This window comes from Erythrolamprus reginae, chromosome 1 (genome assembly GCF_031021105.1).
Source record: "Erythrolamprus reginae isolate rEryReg1 chromosome 1, rEryReg1.hap1, whole genome shotgun sequence".
Taxonomy (NCBI): domain Eukaryota; kingdom Metazoa; phylum Chordata; class Lepidosauria; order Squamata; family Dipsadidae; genus Erythrolamprus; species Erythrolamprus reginae.
Window position 1 is genome coordinate 20,672,398 of NC_091950.1, and position 23,442 is coordinate 20,695,839.

At 42.7% G+C, this 23,442-nt stretch overlaps 1 protein-coding gene across 1 annotated transcript in view; it reads left to right on the forward strand.

The window, feature by feature from the left end:
• The first annotated feature begins 486 nt into the window (after positions 1 to 486).
• The window catches only part of MYO1F (myosin IF), a 92,134-nt gene continuing 69,178 nt past the window's right edge, over positions 487 to 23,442 (forward strand). The window contains exon 1 of the mRNA XM_070746623.1: positions 487 to 700. Coding sequence (XP_070602724.1) covers positions 698 to 700 — 3 coding nt within the window. The 5' untranslated portion in view covers positions 487 to 697. The remainder of the gene's footprint in view (positions 701 to 23,442) is intronic.

Consider the following 23,442-nt stretch of genomic DNA (forward strand, 5'->3'; position numbering starts at 1 on the left):
CATATTTACCATAAATGGTTGTCCACTAGGACTCCAAGATCCCTCTCGCAGTTGCTACTGTTGAACAAGGTACCACGTATATATTGTACCTGTGCATTTTGTTTTTGTTGCCTAAATGTAGAACCTCATTTTTTTCACCATTGAATTTCATTTTGTTCAATAGCGCCCAATGTTAAATGGATTAATCTGCATTTCTAAGAGCATAACTTCTTTTTAAGGGGCTGGATATTTCGCACATCCTCCTTTTTAATGGATCCTTTGCTGATAAAGTTTCGTGTCTGATGAGTCATTTCTCTGAAGATGATACCTTTACAACAACAAGGGTGTTGGTTTTTGGTTTTTTTTCATACATCCGGACTGATTTTAGCAGAGGTGTTCCTAAAGTCATTCTTCATCTCATTTTGACAAACGGGGACAAACCTCTCTCTCTCTTTTTTTTATACGTACCCAAAATACGGAAATGAAGGGGAATTAAGCAAAGGGTGTGGGGGGGAATAGAGGAAGTCTGCAACTGTGGTTCCATTTCGCTCGCTCGCTCTCTCTGTTGCACAAAGAGTTGTTGAAGGACTCAAAGCTCGCTTGCCATCAACTCTACCATGTCCCCTGGGAAAACGTGGTGAATCGAGACGGCAATTAGCCCATCTTGGTGGTAGGTTAATCTCGGCCCCCAAGCTGGAGATCAGACAGGAAGAAGGCCATGGTAAGTCCCATCAGACTTTAAAACTTCGGTGCAGAGCTGGAGGGTGAGGAGGAACACAATGGGTGAAATTTTGAGGTCCTTATTTTGAATCACTTAAAAATGGGGAGAATGTCTCATCACACCTGGATAGTGGAAGAGGAGACTAAGAGGAAATGTCTCCTGCAAAAATGAGCCCCCCAAACACACATGTATTGAGATTTAATATGGACAGACCTTTGTAAACATTTGAAATAAGTGTTCATTTGTACATGACTACTCAACACCAGCTGGAAGTTATGTCAGGGTGACATTTGCAGGGGCCTGTTTGTAAATCCCACCCAAATCAACATAACAATCGTTTTGGGTGGGAGGTATTAGAGTGAACTAGAAAATTATTTTTGCTTTCATAAATTTGAGGTAGCCGGTGAAATGTCTTCTCCTTGCTTTGAAGAATCTTTTTGTCGGGGACAATTATTCTTATTATCCTGGGTAGAAATGTTTCAATTCAGATCATGTGTTTTGCAATTCTGTGATATGTTTTAAGCAGGTAAAATAAATAGAATATTCCTGTTCAGAGATGGATCCCCTGATTTCCTCTCCCTCCCCCAAGTTATTCAAATTCTTGCAGGATGATTAAATATTTCACAAATTACTCAAGACCCACCTATATCGCCAGGCATGGGGGAACCGAGACACCTCCCCCAGGCTTTTATATTTTATGTTTGGTATGTATGTGTTGTTGTATGGTTTTAATAGCTGGGGTTTATATATCTTTTTCTTTTAATATTAGATTTGTTCACTGTTATATTGTTTTTTATTATTGTTGTGAGCCGCCCCGAGTCTTCGGAGAGGGGCGGCATACAAATCTAATAAATTATTACTATTATTATTATTATTATTATTATTATTATTATTATTATTAAATTTTGGAGACTCTTATCATAGGATGTTTTGACTCCAAAATTAATACAAGAACTCTAAACTTTCCTGAGATCAATCTCATAAGATTTCAGTCTTTATAAATGAAATAAATTGTTTAATAAAGTGTAGGAGAGTGAGTTCTGTGGATGGTGTTACAAACATAGGTGTCATACTGTTGATTTTGGTTGTATCCCCCTTGAGACACAACAGATGGCCATTCAGGGTATTCTTTGCCTGATACTTCCCATAAGTGTCTAATAATATAAGTTAGGAATTTCCCCAGCCAGACTCCTCCTTTCATTTTTTTAAAATTAAGAGTTGGAAGGGATCTTGTAGGCCATCTAGTCCAACCCCCCACTAAAGCAGGAGTCTGCACACCATTTCAGACAAATGGCAGTCCAATATCTCCTTGAAAGTCTCAAGTATTGGAGCTCCCACAACCTCCTCCGCAGGTAAGTTGTTCCACTGGTTAATCACTCTCACCATCAGAAAGTTTCTCCTTATTTGCAGAATGAATCTCTTCTTGGTCCGTTTCCATCCATTATTCCTTGCCTGGCCTTCTGGTGCTTTGGAAAACAGCCTGACCCCCTATTCTCTGTGGTAGCTCCTCTAGTATTTGTAAACTGCTATCATGTCTCCCCTGGTCCTTCTCTTCATCAGATTGGCCAGGCCCAGTTCTTGCAACCGCTCTTCGCATGTTTTAGTTTCCAGTCCCCTTATCATCCTGGTTGCTCTCGTCCTCTGCACTTTCTCCAAAGTTTCAATATCTTTTTTTGTAGTGCGGTGACCAAAACTGAATGCAGAACTCTGGGTGTGATCTAACTAAGGTCGTAGTCCCTCCCTAGTCCCAGATTGTCTTTTGAGTCTCAAATTCTTGCAGCCAATCGACTGGAGATTAAGATGTCAAAAACCCAATAGAGTGGTACCTCTACTTAAGAACGCCTCTACTTAAGAACTTTTCCCTCTCCAAATGCCCAGAGAAAGGAAAACGCTCCATTTGCTCTGGGTTGCCCAGAGGGAAGGGAACTGGGTGTTCAATATTTTTTTGCCTCTATTTAAGAACCATTTTCTACTTAAGAACTCGAGCCCGGAAAAATTTCCCAGGAAATTTGAGAGCGGCACGAAGGCCCGGCCAGTTTCCTGCTATTCCCCCTTTAATCCCAGCCATCTCAGGCTTTTCTGGGTTGCCAGAGGAGCCTTTCGGTGGTGCTTAAGGAGGCTTTGGTAGTCCAGAGCAAATGGAGTGTTTTCCTTTCTCTGGGCACTTGGAGAGGGAATAAACCTCTTCCAGCGCCTAGAAAAAAGAAACGCTCCCTTCCCTCTGGGCAGCCCAGAGCAAATGGAACGTTTTCCTTTCTCTGGGCATTTGGAGAGGGAATAAACCTCTTCCAGCGCCTAGAAAAAAGAAACGCTCCCTTCCCTCTGGGCAGCCCAGAGCAAAAGTAGCATTTTCCTTTCTCTGGGCACTTGGAGAGGGAATAAACCTCTGCCAGTGCCTACAAAAAAGAAAAGTTCCCTTCCCTCTGGGCAACCCAGAGCAAACGGAGCATTTTCCTTTCTCTGGGCATTTGGAGAGGGAATAAACCTCTTCCAGCGCCTAGAAAAAAGAAAAGCTCCCTTCCCTCTGGGCAGCCCAGAGCAAAAGTAGCGTTTTCCTTTCTCTGGGCACTTGGAGAGGGAATAAACCTCTGCCAGTGCCTACAAAAAAGAAAAGCTCCCTTCCCTCTGGGCAGCCCAGAGCAAACGGAGCATTTTCCTTTCTCTGGGCATTTGGAGAGGGAATAAACCTCTTCCAGCGCCTAGAAAAAAGAAACGCTCCCTTCCCTCTGGGCAGCCCAGAGCAAAAGTAGCGTTTTCCTTTCTCTGGGCACTTGGAGAGGGAATAAACCTCTGCCAGTGCCTACAAAAAAGAAAAGTTCCCTTCCCTCTGGGCAACCCAGAGCAAACGGAGCATTTTCCTTTCTCTGAGCACTTGGAGAGGGAATAAACCTCTTCCAGCTCCTAGAAAAAAGAAACGCTCCCTTCCCTCTGGGCAGCCCAGAGCAAAAGTAGCGTTTTCCTTTCTCTGGGCACTTGGAGAGGGAATAAACCTCTGCCAGTGCCTACAAAAAAGAAAAGTTCCCTTCCCTCTGGGCAACCCAGAGCAAACGGAGCATTTTCCTTTCTCTGAGCACTTGGAGAGGGAATAAACCTCTTCCAGCGCCTAGAAAAAAGAAACGCTCCCTTCCCTCTGGGCAGCCCAGAGCAAACGGAGCATTTTCCTTTCTCTGGGCGCTGCCTCAGTGTCCCTTTTTTAAAGCCTTTTTTAAGCCTTAAAGTTTTGGATTTTTTTGATCCCCCTCTCCTCACCTTCTTCCTTCAGCAGCGACTGTCCTCCTCTTCTTCTTCCTCTTCCTCCCACCCAAATTCTGAGTTTTTATTTCTTTCCTAATGGGTTTGCACGCATTATTTCTTTTTACATTGATTCCTATGGGGAAAATTGCTTCTACTTAAGAACGTTTCTACTTAAGAACCTGGTCACGGAACGAATTAAGTTCTTAAGTAGAGGTACCACTGTACATCTGGAGGACATCAGAATGAAGGAGGCTGATGTTGCCACTGCTGGAATTCTAAATCAGCAAGACTCTAAAAACCATACGTTCTTACATTCTTTGGTCTAATAGAGCTTTTCCCATAATGTCACTTTTGAATCTTTTCCACCATGTTAGCTTTTGATCATGCTCAAGAGTCTAGACCAGTGATGGCAAACCTTTTTTCCATAGGGTGCCAAAAGTGCATGCACACACACTATTGCGCCTGGGTGAGTGGCCACACCCACAATTCAATACCTGGAGAGGATGAAAATTGCCTCCCCTGCTTCCCCAGCGGCCCTCTGGAAGCCAGAAGCAGCCCGTTTCCCAACTTCTGGGGGGCCTGATAGGCCCATTTTTAACCCATCTTAGGCTCCAGAGGCTTCCCTGGAACCTGGGGAGGGCAAAAACGCCCTTCCCTATCCAGTAATGTGCAGCCAAAATTTTTACTGCCACACTGTGTCTGGGTAGGACTGACTTGATGGTCATGTGATCAGGTGGGAGTGGCTTGAATGATCATCATCATGCAAGTGAACTGTTAAGTCCTCGACTTACAACCTCACTAGTGTCGCTCGCTGGGGTGACAATTTGCTTCGCGTTTCCCGCACCTCAGACTGGGTAGCTAGGCGAACAGGTGCTGATCAGCTGTTTGGAAAAGATGGAGGAAGAGGACCCCCACACACACACAACTCCTGCCAGTGCTGGTCTCTCTGTTGCTTTCCAAGGAGGAGGAGGACGGGAGGGAGGGTTTTTAAAATATCGGAAAGCCGAGGGAGAGTCACAAGGTTATTATTGCCGAATGACGCCTTTTCATATCAGCTGTGGATGGAGTGAGGGCTTTGCAAGGGGAAAAAGACTGCAGCCCAAACTGCTTTGCCATGGCTCTGCTGCTGCTGCTGTGCACTCCTCACTTTTTTCCTCTTTCCTCCTTCCTGGCCTGAGGAGGTGGCTGCGTCAGGCTGGAGGGGAGCCGGGCAGGAGAGAGGGAAGATCGTCCAAGGCCAGGAAGGAGGAAAGAGGAAAAAAGCAAGGAATGTAGACGGCAGCAGCAGCAGGGGAAAAAAGGAGACCTGAGCCGAGGCCGGTAATCCAGGAAGTGACTGCCGCCAGTCAGCTGGAGCTGTGCATGTAGCTTCATTTCCACCAGTGAAACTGTGCTCCATCCCGTCTTGCCTGCTGCCCACCCCTGCCCCTATCCCCCTGGGGGCCCTCCCCTCTGGAATCCAAAAATGCCCTCCCACAGCCTCTGTGTGAGCTGAAAATCAGCTGGCTGGTGTGCACAAGCATGCTGGAGCTGAGCTAGGGCAATGTCTCGCGTGCCTGCAGATATGGCTCCGTGTGCCACCCGTGGCACCCGTGGCACCCATGCCATAGGTTCACCATCCCTGGTCTAGACCCAGGGTAGGCAAAGTGGGCTCTTCTATGACTTGTGGACTTCAACTCCCAGAATTCCTGAGCCAACCATGCTAGCTCGGGAACTCTGGGAGTTGAAGTCCACATGTCATAGAAGAGCCAACGTTGCCTACCCCTGGCCTAGACTAACATTCTAAAGATCACTAAGGAAACTACACAACATCAAGAGCAGTTCCAACAATTAAAAATACTGTCAATTTTTATTTTGCAAAATTTGACAGCAGTCGCTAATAGAATAATATACCTGCTGAGAACATCACCTTTTCTAAGAAGAGCCTCTAGGAGGATAAATTCCGTTGTTTCCAAGCATTCTCCTGTGAATCCAATCTTTACTGAGTAGATGACCTGCTATATATTTGGGTCATGAGAATTTGCACAGTGGAAATAGCTTACAATAGGATCAAAAATGATCCTTCAATAACAAAAGAAAGGTTTTATTTTTAAAAGAAATCCCAAGAAAACAAACTTTTCAGACTAAGATAATTCTGTCATCTTTCTCCTTCATGGGCATCTTTTGTATTGTGTCCTTGGTAGAAAAAAAAAATCTTTGATTATTATTATTACTATGGTTAGACTGCAAGATTATCCAGATGCTTAGACTGTCTTTGGCTTTTTTTATCCATCTATTTAGTTCTTCCAAGACTCTGAGCTAAGCAGATGTTGATGTTTGATGGCATTAAAGGTTTCGTCACAGGATGTCAGCTGTTGCAAATAAAGCTGCCTTTTGCAATTGATGGATAGTGATGCTGTCAATGCCAATGATGTTTAAGTGGTGTTCCAGATGTTTTGAAGTTGTACCTTGTGTTTCTTTGCTTTCTTTTCACCACAGTCATTCTATTTCGGAAACTTCAGATCGTGCAGAATGCAGCTGCAAGAGCAATCATGGGCTTCCCCAGGTATGCCCATGTTACACCAACACTCCGCAGTGTGCATTGGTTGCCGATCAATTTCTGGTCACAATTCAAAGTGTTGGTTATGACTTATAAAGCCCTTCATGGCATCGGACCAGAATATCTCCAGGACCGCTTTCTGCCGCATGAATCCCAGCGACCGGTTAGGTCCCACAGAGTTGGCCTCCTCCGGGTCCCGTTGACTAAAAATCTCGTTTGGCGGGACCCAGGAGAAGAGCCTTCTCTGTGGTGGCCCCGACCCTCTGGAACCAGCTCCCTCCAGATATCAGAGTTGCCTCCACCCTCCTTGCTTTTTGCAAGATCCTTAAAACCCACCTCTGTCGTCAGGCATGGGGGAATTGAAATTTTCCCTTCCCCCCTAGGCTTATAGAATTTATACATGGTATGCTTGTCTGTATGATTGGTTCTTTAAATTGGGGTTTTTAAGATTATTTTTAATATTAGATTTGTTCACATTGTCTTTTTTATTGTTGTTAGCCGCCCCGAGTCTTCGGAGAGGGGCAGCATACAAATCTAATAAATACAAATACAATACAATTTCTATTTGCAGCTCCCTTTGATTTCTGATTTTCTCCACCACCACCCCGGCCTCTTTTTTCTATTTTGCTGTCTTCAAGCACTGTCACATCTACTACCCAGCCTTTTTTTAAAAATTCTTATTAATTAATACTAATAATAATTTAATAATTTATTAGATTTGTATGCCGCCCCTCTCCGAGGACTCAGAGATAAGTCAGGAATGTTATGTGGCTGTAGATTCAGTCACATTACCTCCTCCGCTTTGTAATGTAATTAGATTAGATTTAGATTATTATTAAAATTGGAAGGTACCTTGTAGGTCATCTTGTCCAACCCCCCACTCAAACAGGAGTCCCTACACGCTAATTCAGATAATGGCAATCCAATCTCCCTTTGAAAGTATCGTGGATGTAGCTGTCTATCCCACTTTTTTCTAACTTACACAGAAGCAGATTGTGGTCTACTTTGTCAAATGCTTTGCTAAAGTCCAAGTATATTATGTCCACTGCATTTTGCTGGTCTATTAATTTGGCCATAGTGTTGCAGAATGAAGTGAGATTGGTTTGACATGATTTGTTCTTAACAAACCCGTGTTGGCTGCTGTTTATTACTTTGTTTGTTTTTAAGTGGTGGCAAATAGCAAAACCTCAGGTTTTTCACGTTGGAGAAAACTAAACCCTTAATCAATTGAGTAACAAAATCATATGAAATGCCACACGAGATATCTGAAGCTTACATGCAGAGTCATAAGTGAGTAAGCGAGATACATATCTTTCAGTGAACGGTTACCAAATTTTTTAGTACTAAACTGTGGGCGTGGCTTATTCAGGACGTCCTGCATTTTCTTTCAACATCTTTCCGTGCAAATTGGGTGCTCTGGGGTGGAGCTCCACGTTTGCTACCCCTTTGCATTCCCCCACCCCCCATCCGAGCAGAAGCCCACCCCTGATATATTTATTATTTATTTATTATTTATTTATTTATTGGATTTGTATGCCGTCCCTCTCCGTAGACTCGGGGTGGCTAACAACAGTAATAAAAAACAGCATGTAAATCCAATACTAAAACAACTAAAAAACCCTTATTGTAAAACTAAACATACATAGAAACAAACATACCATGCATAAATTGCAAAGGCCTAGGGGGGAAAGAATATCTCAGTTCCCCCATGCCTGACGGCAGAGGTGGGTTTTAAGGAGCTTACGAAAGGCAAGGAGGGTGGGGGCAATTCTAATCTCCGGGGGGAATTGGTTCCAGAGGGCCGGGGCCGCCATAGAGAAGGCTCTTCCCCTGGGCCCCGCCAAACGACATTGTTTAGTTGACGGGACCCGGAGAAGGCCCACTCTGTGGGACCTAACTGGTCGCTGGGATTCGTGCAGCAGAAGGCAGTCCCGGAGATAATCTGGTCCCTTTTAATCAAAAGGGATAAAAGTTTGGATCCGCTGATCATACAGAGCTGCATTTTACGGCCAGCTTTGCAAGCGAGTTTTTCTGGAGCAGGTCGGGTGTGCCTTTTTGTTGCCTTAATGCCTTACACAACACTGCTAGTTTAGAAATGTGATTGCTTGAGGCTGGTTCCTTGATGGCTTTTCGTCTTCTCGAAACTGACCTGGCAGAGCACGACTTTCACAATCCCCATCCTCCCCCTTCCGACAGTTCTCCTTTTTCCCTTCCCTTTACTGAAGATCTTCAAACCACAGTGTCAAAACTCAGAAGAAGGTGATAAATGATGCTCTGCAGGCTGCAGCAGGCCTAATATTTTCAGTGGCCCAGTGCATCCAGGGAGGTCCTTTTGCTTTCGATCTGTTTGTGTCTATAGCAGGGGTCTCCAACCTTGGCAACTTTAAGACTTGTGGTCTTCAACTCCCAGAGTTTTGAGCTCTTCTGACCAATTCACAGTTTGACTCACAGAGTTCCTACCTAGTTTTGCTGGGAGTCCACAAGTCCACAAGTCTTAAAGTTGCCAGGTTTGGGGACCTTTTGTTTATGCTATGTTATTATCCAAATTTTTAGAATAGAATAGAAGAATAGAATTCTTTATTGGCCAAGTGTGATTGGACACACAAGGAATTTGTCTTGGTGCATATGCTCTCAGTGTACATAAAAGAAAATATAGATTTGTCAAGAATCATGTGGTACAACTCTTAATGATTGTCACAGGGGTCAAATAAGCAATGAAGAAACAATCAATATTAATAAAAAAATCTTTGGATACAAGCAACAAGTTACAGTCATACAGTCCTAATTGGGAGGAAAAGGGTGATAGGAATGATGAGAAAAAACTAGTAGAAATAGAAGTGCAGACTTAGTAAAAAGTTTGACAATGTTCAGAGAATTATTTGTTTAGTAGAGTGATGGTGTTCAGGAAAAAACTGTTCTTGTGTCTAGTTGTCTTGGTGTGCAATGCTCTGTAGCGAAGTTTTGAGGGTAGGAGTTGAAATAATTTGTGTCCAGGAAGTGAGGGGGCAGTAAATATTTTCACTGCTCTCTTTTTGACTTGTGCAGTCTACAGGTCCTCAATGGAAGGCAGGTTGGCAGCAATTGTTTTTTCTGCAGTTCTGATTGTCCTCTGAAGTCTCTGTCGGGCTTGTTGGGTTTCAGAACCAAACCAGACAGTGATAGAGGTGCAGATGACAGACTCAATGATTCCCCTGTAGAACTGGATCAGCAGCTCCTTGGGCAGTTTGAGCTTCCTGACTTGAGGTGCAATTCAGTAATTTTAAGGTTGGGGACAGAATAACAGAGTTGTAGGGACTTTGGAGGTCTTCTAATCCAAGCCCCTGCTTGAGCAGGAAACCCTATACCAGTGATGGTGAAGCTTTTTTCCCCTTGAGTGCCAAAAGAGCATGCGTGTGCACTATCACACCCATAATTCAATGCCTGGAGAGGATGAAAACAGCTTCCCCCCGCCCTCCGGAGGCCCTCTAGAAGCTGGAAACAGACTGTTTCCCAACTTTCATCTTCCTCAGGCTCCAAAGGCTTCCCTGGAGCCAGGGGGAGGGTAAAAATGCCCTCCCACATCCCCCCAGAGGCTCTCTGGAAGCCAAAAACGCCCTGCCAGAGCCTCTGCATAAGCTAAAAATCAGCTGGCACGTTGGAGCTGAGCTAATGGCTCACGTGCCAGCAGATATGGCTCCGCGTGCCACCTGTGGCTCCCGTGCCATAGGTTCGTCATCACTGCCCTATACTATTTCAGGCAAATGGTTGCCCTATCTTTTCTTAAAAATCTCCAGTGATGGAGCACCTGTAACATCTGGAGGCAAGTCATTCCACTGATTAATTGTTCCAACTGTCGTGAAAGTTCTCTTTAGTTCTCTCCTTGATTAGTTTCCACCCACAACTTCTTGTTCTGCCTTCTGTTGCTTTGGAAAATAGGTTGTGGCTTCTTTTTGTCAATCTCTTAGATACTGGGACACTGCTGTTGTATCTCCCCTATTCCTTCTTTTCGTTAACCTAGACCAAGAGTAGGCAAAGTTGGCTCTTCTATGACGTGTGGACTTCAACTCCCAGAATTCCTGAGCTAACATGATTGGCTCAGGAATTCTGGGAATTGAAGTCCACAAGTCATAGAAGAGGCAACTTTGCCTACCCCTGAACTAGACTATGTCGCTTGATGGGGCCTAGGGGAAGAGCCTTCTCTGTGGGGGGGGGCGGCCCTCTGGAATCAGCTCCCCCCAGAGATTCGTACTGCCCAAATTCTCCTCGCCTTCCGTAAGTGTCTGAAGACGCACTTGTGCCTGCAGCAGCCTCGCAAAGCACATTGATAGCGCCGAAGACGGCAGGCCTTCGCTGATCTATATACTACTAGAATTCTCCTGTCGGTCTGTTTGTTTTTTAGCCATCAATTGGGCAAAGCAATATATCATAGGTTGACAGTTTTTGACACAAAATATCTCAAGTAGGCTAATTTAAAGAAAGTATCCAAAATCTGGGACATAGAGACATAGAAGATTGATGGCAGAAAAAGACCTCCTGGTCCATCTACTCTGCCCTTATACTAGTTCCTGTATTTTATCTTAGGATGGATCTATGTTTATCCCAGGCATGTTTAAATTCAATTACTGTGGATCAGTGATGGGCTACCAAAATTTTACTACCACACCGTGGGCGTGGCTTATGCATTTTATTTATTTATTTTATTTTATTTATTTATTTATTTTGTCCCATACACAATAATACACAATGAAGGTTATATAGTAAAGAAGAAATACAAGATATAGGAGAGACTACAGGACAGGAGATGGAAGGCACTCTAGTGCGCTTATGCACGCCCCTTACTGACCTCTTAGGAATTTGGAGAGGTCAACTGCGGATAGTCTAAGGGTAAAATGTTGGGGGTTAGGGGATGATACTATAGAGTCCGGTAATGAGTTCCACGCTTCGACAACCCGATTACTAAAGTCATATTTTTTACAGTCAAGTTTGGAGCAGTTAATATTAAGCTTGAATCTGTTGTGTGCTCTTGTGTTGTTGTGGTTGAAGCTGAAGTAGTCTTTGACAGGCAGGACATTGCAGCATATGATCTTGTGGGCAATACTTAGATCATGTTTAAGGCGTCGTAATTCTAAGCTTTCAGGACCCAGGATTGTAAGTCTAGTTTCGTAGGGAATTCTGTTTCGAATGGAGGAATGAACAAAATTTTGTTTCAACATCTTTCAGTGCAAATTGAGCACTCTGGGATGGAGCTCCATTTTCGCTACCCCCCCCCCCTGCGTCCCCCCCCCCCGGTCTGGGCAGTAGCTCACCCCTGATTATCTACTATATAAAATGTATATACACACATGCATGCACAGCTCTTCTAAAATTATACACATTCAACCTCATTTACTGTGATAGGAAAAACATACCCATAGCCCAGAAGGGGGAAAAAGAAACAAAATCAAAATTTTGCTACCAGTGCCGTGTACCTGGCCAAAATTTTGCTATCAATACTGCGTACCTGACCGCACCTGTAGGAGCCCAGCACTGCTGTGGATTTACTGTGGGACCCCTGAGATTGAAATTTCAAAGATCTTCAGATCAACTATGTTGACTAAGTTATGGGCTTAGTCAACATCACCGTGGTCACATCTCCACATCACCATGGTCACGGGGCAACAATTTCTGATGCTGTCTTGTCAGCTTCCCTCATGCAAAGTCAATGGGGAAGTCCCACATCTTTTTTGTCCTTCGTTATTCTATTTCTGTTTATATAAGGAAAATTTAGTTGTACTGTAGTTTGCTTTATTGTCATTGTCAGACTATCTTTGAAACCGCCTTCTACAGCAGAGCTCCCAGCGACCAATAAGGGCCCACAGGGTTGGTCTTCTCCAGGTCCCATCATCTAAACTGGGGAGAGGGCCTTCTCTGTGGCTGCTCCGTCTCTTTGGAACCAGCTACCTCCCGAGATCCGGACTACCCCCATCCTACTGATCTTCTGAAAAGCTGTAAATGTCTGGCTTTCCTGGCAGGCCTGAGGTCGTTGATCAGATGGCATACCATTGGGATCTGGCCACTAAGATATGCATAGGGGTTTTCTGCTACTGTTTTAATTGTTTTAACTCCTGGTTTTAAATTGTTTTAAACCATTTTTAGAGGGTTTTGTATTGCATTTTTTTGTGTATTTGACTGTAAGCTGCCCAGAGTCCTTTGGGAGTTGGGTGGCATATAAGTCCAAATAAATAAACAAACAAATAAATTACACCACATACAATGAAATTAAATTCCATCTTCCATGTACATTATAACTATAAAAATAGAGCACAAACACACACAATAATAATAATAGAGTGATACCTTATCTTACGAACTTAATTGGTTCGTAAGGTAAAAAGTTCGTAAGACGAAACAATGTTTCCCATAGGAATCAATGGAAAACCGATTAATGCGTGCAAGCCCAAAATTCACCTCTTTTTCAAGCCGAAGCACCCGTTTTTGCGCTGGGGGGATTACCCTGAGGCTCCCCTCCATGGGAAACCCCACCTCCGGACTTCCGTGTTTTTGCGATGCTGTAGGGGAATACCAGCAGGGGAATCCCAGGATCGCAAAAACGGGTGCTTCTCTGGCAACGGAAGTCTGGAGGTAGGGTTTCCCAGAGAGGGGAAATAAATAAAAGAATGCCGCCAAACCGCCCAAAATTGGGACCATCCCATCAAAATCGGGACATCTTGTCACCTTATAATAGTTTTTTTTAAAAAAAAGAATGCCCAGGATGAGATGGTGCTTAAAGAAGGTTATGAACTTTCTTAAGGCAGCGGGAGCTATAAGGCTCTTCCAAGGAAGGCAGAGGGCAAGAGGGCAAGGAAGTTCTCTGAAAAGATGACCAAGGACAGGAGTCATGGGTTGTCTATAATAAGCTTTAGTGGTTATTTTTGATTTAGTGTCTACTGTGCTCTGCTATTTTGGTTGATAGTCGATGTTTGCTTCAGCATGTTCAGCATATTTTAGAAAGTTTCGACAAATCATGCTTACAGAGATGGCAAAAGTCCAAAGGCAATGTAGTGGTCTATGCAGGTGGGAGTTGCCGCACCTGATGATACCAGGGCGCTGCGTGTGCAGCTGTACATCTTCGGTATGTGAGCACATGTGTCTCACATACCGATGCGCAGAAGCAAAATCTTGCTGAGCCGCACAGACGTCAGGGATGCAAAGATGCGCACACAGGTCAATTTTCATTACCGGTGCAGCATCCTGAACCGGTACCGGTAGCAACCCGCTATTGGGTCTATGGCAGGGGTGCCGAACTCAAGGCCTGCAGGCTGGATTTTGGCCTGCGGGGTGCTTAGATCTGGCCCCAGGGGGCCATCCTGGAAACAACGTGTTGTGGTTGGCTCTGCTCCAAGGACTTTAGGGGTTGGTTTGGGAGAATCCTCACATTATCAGAGACTGTTTTTACTGCCAACCGCTTCAGACAGTGAAGCTTCTGTGTCAAGGGAAGATTCTGAAAGGGAGGATTCTGGGAGTGAAGCAGGATCGGATGATGGAGTAGTTACAGGCAGGCCATTAGCTAATTACCCCATTAGTGAGTCATTGTCATTAGACTTGGAAGAAGAGGGATTCATTGATGCTCGCAGGCGCAGGTTTATGACAAGGAAGGAATAACTGCGCAAGTATTATAGAAAATAAGGGAGAACCCCTGTGGCTGGGGAAATTAGGCTAATGGGGCTGCTGATAAATTGCCAGCATTGTTGCCTCTCGGCGTGGGAGATTATCCGTTTGGTGAGAGAGAAGTCTGGTTTGCTTTTGGAACTGCTTTAGGATTTACCAGGGCTTTGTTGAACAATTTCACAGTTAAGTACAGTGTGAGAACTCTTGAAAGGGGGTGGCTGTGACGTCTTCACAGCTGCTTTTTATCTGCTTCGCTTTTGTTTTTGCTTTTCACAGCCTTCCAGGCTCGTGGTTTGTGGGAGAGCATTTGGCTGATTTAAAGTACGTATGTATCATATTTTTCTGCTGATAAACCGACTCATTGTTTATTTTACCACAGTGTTGAAATTACACTTTGGACTTAATTTGGGCTCGTAAGTGAAGCCCAGCATAACGTAGCGAAGGACCAGCCCACAGTGCCTCTGCAAGCGAAAATGGAGCTAGGGAGGTCCCAGGCTCCGTTTTTTCCTGCTGCCCTCTTCCAGTAAGAATGGAGCTCAGGGGGCCCAAATGCACCCTCTGCTAGGCTCCATTTTCACTGTCAGAGGGCTCCAGGGCTGTCAAACTCAATTTCATTGAGGACCACACATCAGGGTTGTGTTTGACCTCGGAGGGGGGGGGCTGGAGTGGGCATGGCCAAGGTGGACGTGTCTATCCTGATGTCACTAGTGTCAGGGCCTCTGCGACAGCCTCCTGTCTATGGGGAAATCCTTGAGAAAGAACAAGAAAGAGCCACAGCCTGGCCAAGTGTCAGATAAGACACAACAGAAAGCATGGGGACTTTAAAAGGATCCCAGAAGTGATCTACCCCACTTTTCAAAGTGTTCTTCAAGTTATGACCATAATGGAGCCTACCCATCACTTTTTTTTTTGTAACAGTCATTAAGAAAATGTGCTGTTATGGTCTTTAAGCACTGCACACCAAGACAACTAAACACAAGAACATTTTTTCCCTGAATGCCATCACTCTGCTAAATAAATAATTCCCTCATCACAGTCAAATTATTCACTAAGGCTGCATTACTATTACTATTAGTCTTCTCATCGTTACTATCACACATCTCCTCCCACTTATGACTGTATGGCTGTAACTCGTTGCTTGTATCCTTACAATTTATATTAATATTGATTTTTCTTCACTGCATATTAGATCCCTAAGACAATCATTAAGTGTTGTACCACATGATTCTTGATTAACGTCTCTTTCCTTTTATGTACACTGAGAGCATATGCACCAATGACAATTGATCAATAAAGAATTCTAGTCTAGTCTAGTCTATTTAAGTGTCATCCACAGACAACTTTTTAATGTGATAGAAGTGGGAAAATATTAAATACAGGCCACCTTAACTAAATTTAACCCACATTACAGTGGGTTAAATTTAGTGTACAGTGGGTGTAATGTAGTGTGGGTGTAATATAGTGTTTCATAATTTTGGGTGTAATGTAGTGTTTCATAATTTTGGGAGCTTTGAGTGTCAAAGTTTGCAAAAGGTTTGAAAATGAAACGAAGTCCATTTATTATTGTCCTGGCTCCATCAAATATTTTCACCTTGTGTCTCCCCAAATCCCCATTCTGAAATCTAGCATGGCCTTCAGACAAGATACAAAAAATGATTAACAAATCAAAGGATTAGGATGTACTACAGTCTGCATTGGTTGCCGATCGGTTTCCGGTCACAATTCAAAGTGTTGGTTATGACCTATAAAGCCCTTCATGGCATCAGACCAGAATATCTCCGGGACCGCCTTCTGCCGCACGAATCCCAGCGACCTGTTAAACAATGTTGTCTGGCGGGACCTAGGGGAAGAGCCTTCTCTGTGGCGGCCCCGACCCTCTGGAATCAACTCCCCCCTGAAGATTAGGATTGCCCCCACCCTCCTTGCCTTTCGCAAACTCCTCAAAACTCACCTTTGTTGTCAGGTATGGGGAAATTGATTCCCCCGGACTGTTCCGTTTTATGCATGGTTTGTATGAGATGTATGATTGTTTTTATATTAAGGGTTTTAAATTGTTTTAGTATTGGATTTGTACTGTTTTTGTTGTGGGCCACTCCGAGTCCTCGGAGAGGGGCGGCATACAAATCTAATTAATAAATTAAATAAATAATAAACAAATGTACAGATCCCATTAAAAAAAAAACCAAATTGTATCATGGTTCAGTGTGATGTGATGTGATTTGATGAGAACCAGATGACATTGTTTTCCAATGAATTAATGGGGCAAGGCAATCTGTACTTTGTAACAATGTTAATTATTCTATGAATGCACTAAGCCAGGAGCTCAAAATTAAAACAAGGACGGAGCTTTGGAACTCTATAAAAGAAATATCCTCATCAGAAATATATGCAGCTAAACACTCACATTTAAAATCCATATTTTAGTGGCAAGGACATACAGTACTTGTTTATTCTTGCTTAATTCCCAGAATCAATCCTAACAGAGTTGGAAGGGACCTTGGAGGTCTTATAATCCAGTGATTTTCAACCTTTTTTGAGCCGCGGCACATTTTTTATATTTACAAAATGCTGGGGCACACCATCAACCAGAATGACACAAAATTACACCCTAAGACACTCTCCTCTTTTTTTCCATCCCTGTCTCCTCCCCAGCCTTGTGTGTGTGTGTGTGTGTGTGTGTGTGTGTGTGTGTATACACGCTCTTGAACCATTTCCAAAAACAGGTGAGGGCTGGGTTTTTTCTCTTATTCTTTGGGTGCTTTTTATCATATGCTTTAAATCAAGAGTCACTTCTCTCTCTCTTTTGTTTCTCTCTCTTTCCTCTCATTCTCTGTCTCAATCATTTTCTCATTTCTCTTTTTTCCTCCCCTTTTTGCTTATTTCTCTTTCTCTCTCTCTCTCCCTTCCTCTCCTTTCTTCTCTTTCTCTCTCTCTTTCTCTCTCACTCTTGCTTCCTCTCTCTTTCTCTCTTTTCTTTCTCTCTCTTGATTTCTCTCTCTCTCTCTCACTCTCTTTCTCTCTCTCTTTCTCTCTCTTTCTTTCTCTCTCTCTCTCTCACTCTCACTCTCTCTCTCAGCAAACAGTTGCAAGACCGGAACCTGAGCTTCCTTCTTCGCGGCACACCTGACCATGTCTCGCGGCACACTGGTTGAAAAACACTGTTCTAATCCAATCCTCTGCTTAGGCAGGAAACCTTACACCACTTCAGACAAATGGTTATCCAACATCTTCTTAAAAACTTCCAGTGTTGGAGCACTTACAACTTCTGGAGGCAAGTTGTTCCACTGGTTAATTGTTCTAACGGTCAGGAAATTTCTCCTTAGTTCTAAGTTGCTTCTCTCCTTGATTAGTTTCCACCCATTGCTTCTTGTCCTACCCTCAGGTGCTTTGGAGAACAGCATGACTCCCTCTTCTTTGGGGCAACCCCTGAGATATTGGAACACTTCTATCATGTCTCCCCTAGTCCTTCTTTTCATTAAACTAGAGCAGTGTTTCCCAACTTTGGCCACTTGAAGATATCTGAACTTCAACTCCCAGAATTCCCCAGCCAGCATTTGCTGGCTGGGGAATTCTGGGAGTTGAAGTCCAAATATCTTCAAGTGGCCAAGGTTGGGAAACACTGAACTAGAGAGACTAGACATTTTGAATCAATAGTTCTTTAGAGCAGCAACTGTATCAAATCCTAAGTTTTGTCCAAACCAAACAAGGTGACAATAATTCAGCTTCAGGGAAATGGACACCCCATACTGGAGCCTTCTTTCATCTTGTCCCCACAGCTGCTGGCTTGTCTGGGCATTAGATTAACACAGTTGGAAGGGACCTTGGAGGTCATCTAATCCAACCCTCCATCCAAGCAGGAGACCCTACACACTTCTGACAAATGGCAGACATTTCTCTTGAAAGTTCCCTGTGATGAAGCTCCCACAACTGAAGGCAAGATGTTCCTTCGGTAGATTGTTCTCAATGTCAGAAAATGTCTTCCTGGTCACTTTCCATCCATTATTCCTTGTCTGGCCTTCTGGTGCTTTGAAAAATAGCTTGACCCTCTCCTCTCTGTGGCAGCCCGTCAAATATGGGAACAGTGCTATCATGATTATGATTGTCATTGTCATTGTCATTGTCATTATCATGTCTTCGGAGAGGGGCAGCATACAAATCTAATATATTATTATTATTATTATTATTATTATTATTATTATTATTATTATTATTATTATTATTATCATTATCAGTATATCATTTGGATTTATATCCTGCCCCTCTCCGAGGACTCGGGGTGGCTTACAACATATGAAAAACAATACAATTCTGAAATCCAATAATAACTGAAACAAGCAGCCTAAAACTTCAATTTAATTTTAAAAACAGTCATTTCGAGTCCACTAACATCCATTCCATTCAAAATACATTCATTCATAGGCAGGGGCTGATGACTAGTGTCTCAGGGCTGTCGGTACAAGTGGGTCTTCAGACACTTAGGGATGGCAAGGAGGGTGGGAGCAGTATGAATGAATCTCTGGGGGGAGCTGATTCTATTCTATTCCATTCCATTCTATTCTATCCCATCCCATCCCATTTCTTTTTAATTCTATTCTATCCCATCCCATCCATAGTTCCCTCTAAGCTGAGCAGTGAGCAATCGCTCACTTAAAAATCATCATCAACTCAGAGTTTTCCAAACCTGCCCAGAAGCCGAGAGGGAAAGAGTGAGAGGGAAGGAGAGAGAGAGGAAGAGAGGAAGAGAGAGAAACAGATAGAAAAAAGAGAGGAAGGAAAGGAGAAAGAAAAAGAATGGGAGTAAGGAAGAGAGAAAGAAAATAAAAATCTAGTTTGAAACTAGCTCAACTATTTAAGTGGCATTTTGATATTGATAGAGTTGCCCTATTATGAGCTCACTGTTATAGACACACAGTACAGTATTTTATTTTGAAATTCTCTGAGGCAAAACAGGGTGGGTTTTTTATTTATTTGTTTGTTTGTTTGTTTGTTTATTTATTTATTGTTTCTGTGCCGCCCAGTCCCGAAGGGACTGCCGCTCAAACACTATACTTTTCCGCCCACCCCCCCAAAAAAAAAATTAGAGGGAACACTGATCCCATCCCATCCCACCCCATCCCATTCCATTTCTTTTTAATTCTATTCCATTCCTTTTTCTTTTTCTTTTATCCTATCCTATCCTATCCTATTCACCGTATTTACAGTGGTTTGCAAATCCCACAATCACATGACAATATTTTAGGATGGTTTTGCCAAAAAACCATCATTTGCTCCTGACTTTTGGCAAAACCATGCCCATTGCAAACCACTGGTTTACTTAAACACCCCTGCAAAATAAACCATAAAATTAGATTGGTCACGTCACGTGGGTAAACTGATGTATAACCATCACGGGTTACGACTATGATGGTTAGGTACCATTACGGTCATAACTCCAGGACTACTGTAAGGGTAATCACAAATCAGGACCTTGTTACCTAACCTTTTAACTAACTAATTAATTAGCCTTTTGAACTAACAGGTTTCATTATCTTTCCCTGAGGTACAGCTCACCAAAGGATGCTTGGACTGGCTAAACTGATATAGGATTTTAAGTAAGATAAGGAGGGGGAGGGGAAGGAAAAAGAGAGGAAGACAGATTACAAGTACCTTATTGATTGCTTAACACAATGTGTTAAAAGCTCATTGTGTTTGTTTAGACCTTTTTCAGATGGCCTGAAATCCTTTGATGTGTGGGAGTTGTGCAACCTCTTGCTTAATCATGCTGTTAAAGTTTCTTTCTTTCTTTTTTGTCCAAAATATAGTGGTACCTCTACTTAAGAACTTTTCTAGATAAGAACCGGGTGCTCAAGATTTTTTTGCCTCTACTTAAGAACCATTTTCTACTTTAAGAACCTGAGCCCGGAATAATTTTCCAGGAAATTTGAGAGCGGCATGAAGGCCCGGCCAGTTTCCTGCCATTCCCCCTTTAATCCCGGCCATCTGGGTTGCCAGAGGAGCCTTTTGGTGGCACTTAAGGAGGCTTTGGCAGACCAGAGCGAACAAAGCATTTTCCTTTCTCTGGGCACTTGGAGAGGGAATAAACCACTTCACTGTGGTGACTCCCTCACGCTGCCTCCCATACACCTGATGTGAGATTGCCTCCCGGAGCATCTGGGCGCGGAAAGGCAAAAGGGGGCGCTCACCTCACCTTCTTCCTTCAGCAGCAACTGTCGTCCTCCTCTTCTTCCTCCTCCTCCTCCTCCCACCCAAATTCCTAGCTTTTATTTATTTCCTAATGGGTTTGCACGCATTATTTGCTTTTACATTGATTCCTATGGGAAAAATTGCTTCTACTTAAGAACATTTCTACTTAAGAACCTGGTCACGGAACGAATTAAGTTCTGAAGTAGAGGTACCACTGTAGTTACTTTGAGATCTGCCAATGGGTGTCTAGGAGGTTGAATGTTTGGTATTGTTGCTATTCAGTTGCTAAGTTGTGTTCCACTTAGCAACTTCTGGAGGCAAGCTGTTGCACGGATTAACTGTGGTCAGGAATTTTCTCCTTAGTTCTAACTTGCTTCTCTCCTTGATTAGTTTCCACCCATTGCTTCTTGTCCTGCCCTCAGATGCTTTGGAGAATAGGTTGACTCCTTTGTGGCAACCCCTGAGATATTGGAACACTGTATGATATTGGATCTCGTGTGCCATTTCCTCCAGAACTTTGGGGTGTAATCCATCTGGCCCTGGTGATTTGAACTCGTCTAGGGTAGACAGATGTTCCCTTACCATTTTCTTCCTTGTTTTAACTTGTATTCCTGATTCTTTTTGTGATGTTGTTTTTGATAGGTTAGACTGTTTTTTCCCCTTTGTGTAAAGATAGATGCAAAAAAACAAATTAAGTAGCTCTGCTTTCTCCCTGATACTTGTCACCTTATTTTATTTATTTATTTTATTTATTTATTTTGTCCAATACATAATACACATTGAAGAGAAAGATATGTAATAATCTAAGTAAAGAAAAGAATAGAAGAAAAAATATAAAAGTATAGGTGAACATATTTGAAAGGAAGAAAAGATAAATGAGATAAGGAGAGACAATTGGACAGGGGACGGAAGGTACACTGGTGCACTTATGCACGGCCCTTACTGACCTCTAAGGAACCTGGAGAGGTCAATCGTGGATAGTCTAAGGGAAAAATGTTGGGGGTTAGGGGTTGACACTACTGAGTCAGGTAATGAGTTCCACGCTTCGACAACTCGGTTGCTGAAGTCATATTTTTTACAGTCAAGTTTGGAGCGGTTAACATTAAGTTTGAATCTGTTGCGTGCTCTTGTGTTGTTGCGATTGAAGCTGAAATAGTCATTGACAGATATGATCTTGTGGGCAATACTTAGATCGTGTTTTAGGCGACGTAGTTCTAAGCTTTCTAGGCCCAGGATTGAAAGTCTAGTCTCGTAGGATATTCTGTTTCGAGTGGAGGAGTGAAGGGCTCTTCTGGTGAAGTATCTTTGGACATTTTCAAGGGACTTTCTTGCCACTTTCTCCCTGCAATGGACCAATTGTTTCCTTGACTTTTTTCTTGATTTTAGTATGTTGGAAGAAGCTTTTTTTTTTTGTTACTTTTTACTCTTGTTGCAAGCCTTTGTTCATTATGAGCTTTAGCTTTCCTCACTTCATCTTTACAGACTTGGGCTATTTGCTGGTATTCTGCCTTAGTTATTTCCTCGTATTTCCACTCAGAGAGGGGCGGCAATTTCGGGACCTATCATTTTTCTTCTTCATTGGTATTGTGCTAGACTGGGCTTTTATAATCTCGCTTTTCAAATTTTCCCACACTTCTTCAGTTGTTTTCCCCTTGAGGATTCTCATCCATACTTCCTCTAAGTTTACTGAAATCAGTTCTCTTAAAGTCCAAGACTCTAGTTTGACTTTGTTCTACTGCTTGTGTTTGCATAATGTTGAATTACAAAATTGCATCACTTGTCCCCAAGGTTCCTGCAGTTTCAACATCTTCTGTCACTTCATCTCTGTTAGTGAGAATTAAGTCCAATATAGCTGATCCCCTTGTTCCCTTCTCTACTTTCTGGGTAACACAGTTGTCTGTTAGGTTTGTTAGGAACCTGTTGGCTCTTCCACTTGGTGCAGTTTGTCTCCAAGTTGACGTCAGTGTAGTTAAAATCCCCCATTACTATTGTGATGTCCTTCCTACCTTAGTTAGCTAACTAGTAAAAAGTTTATTTACTTCCTCTGTTTGGCTGGGTGGCCTATAGTATAGACCTAGTACAATGTGCCATTTCCCCCATCCCCTTTAATATTGACCTAAATGCATTCAAGATAATTTTTATAATTTTATTTATTTATTTATTTATTTATTTATTTATTTATTTATTTATTTATTTATTTATTTATTTATTCATTCATTCATTCATTCAACTTCTATGCTGCCCAATCCCGAAGGACTCAGGGCGGCTCTATGTTGTGCTCTACGTGGTGAGACCACGTTTGGAATACTGTGTTCAGTTCTGCAGACCTCACCTACAAAAAGATATTGACAAAATTGAACGGGTCCAAAGATGGGCTACAAGAATGGTGGAAGGTCTTAAGCATAAAACGTATCAGGAAAGACTTCATGAACTCAATCTGTATAGTCTGGAGGACAGAAGGAAAAGTGGGGACATGATCGAAACATTTAAATATGTCAAAGGGTTAAATAAGGTTCAGGAGGGAAGTGTTTTTAATTGGAAAGTGAACACAAGAACAAGGGGACACAATCTGAAGTTAGTTGGGGGAAAGATCAAAAGCAACATGAGAAAATATTATTTTACTGAAAGAGTAGTAGATCCTTGGAACAAACTTCCAGCAGACGTGGTTGGTAAATCCACAGGAACTGAATTTAAACATGCCTGGGATAAACATAGATCCATCCTAAGATAAAATACAAAAAATAGTATAAGGGCAGACTAGATGGATCATGAGGTCTTTTTCTGCTGTCAGTCTTCTATGTTTCTGTTTGTGTAGAGATGTAATTATTTCTTATATACTGCTCAAAAAAATAAAGGGAACACTTAAACAACAGAATATAACTCCAAGTAAATTAAACTTCCGTGAAATCAAACTGTCCACTTAGGAAGCAACACTGACTGACAATCCATTTCATTTTGTTGTCAGCACAGTCAACTTTGTACAGAACAAGGTATTCAAATAGAATATTTCATTAATCCAGATCTAGGATGTGTTATTTGAGTGTTCCCTTTGTTTTTTTGAGCAATGTATATAGTACAACTCCACCTCCTCATTTATTTTGTCTATTTCTTTTGAACAATTTAAATCTCTCTAGCTGTATATTCCATTTGTCAATCTCAT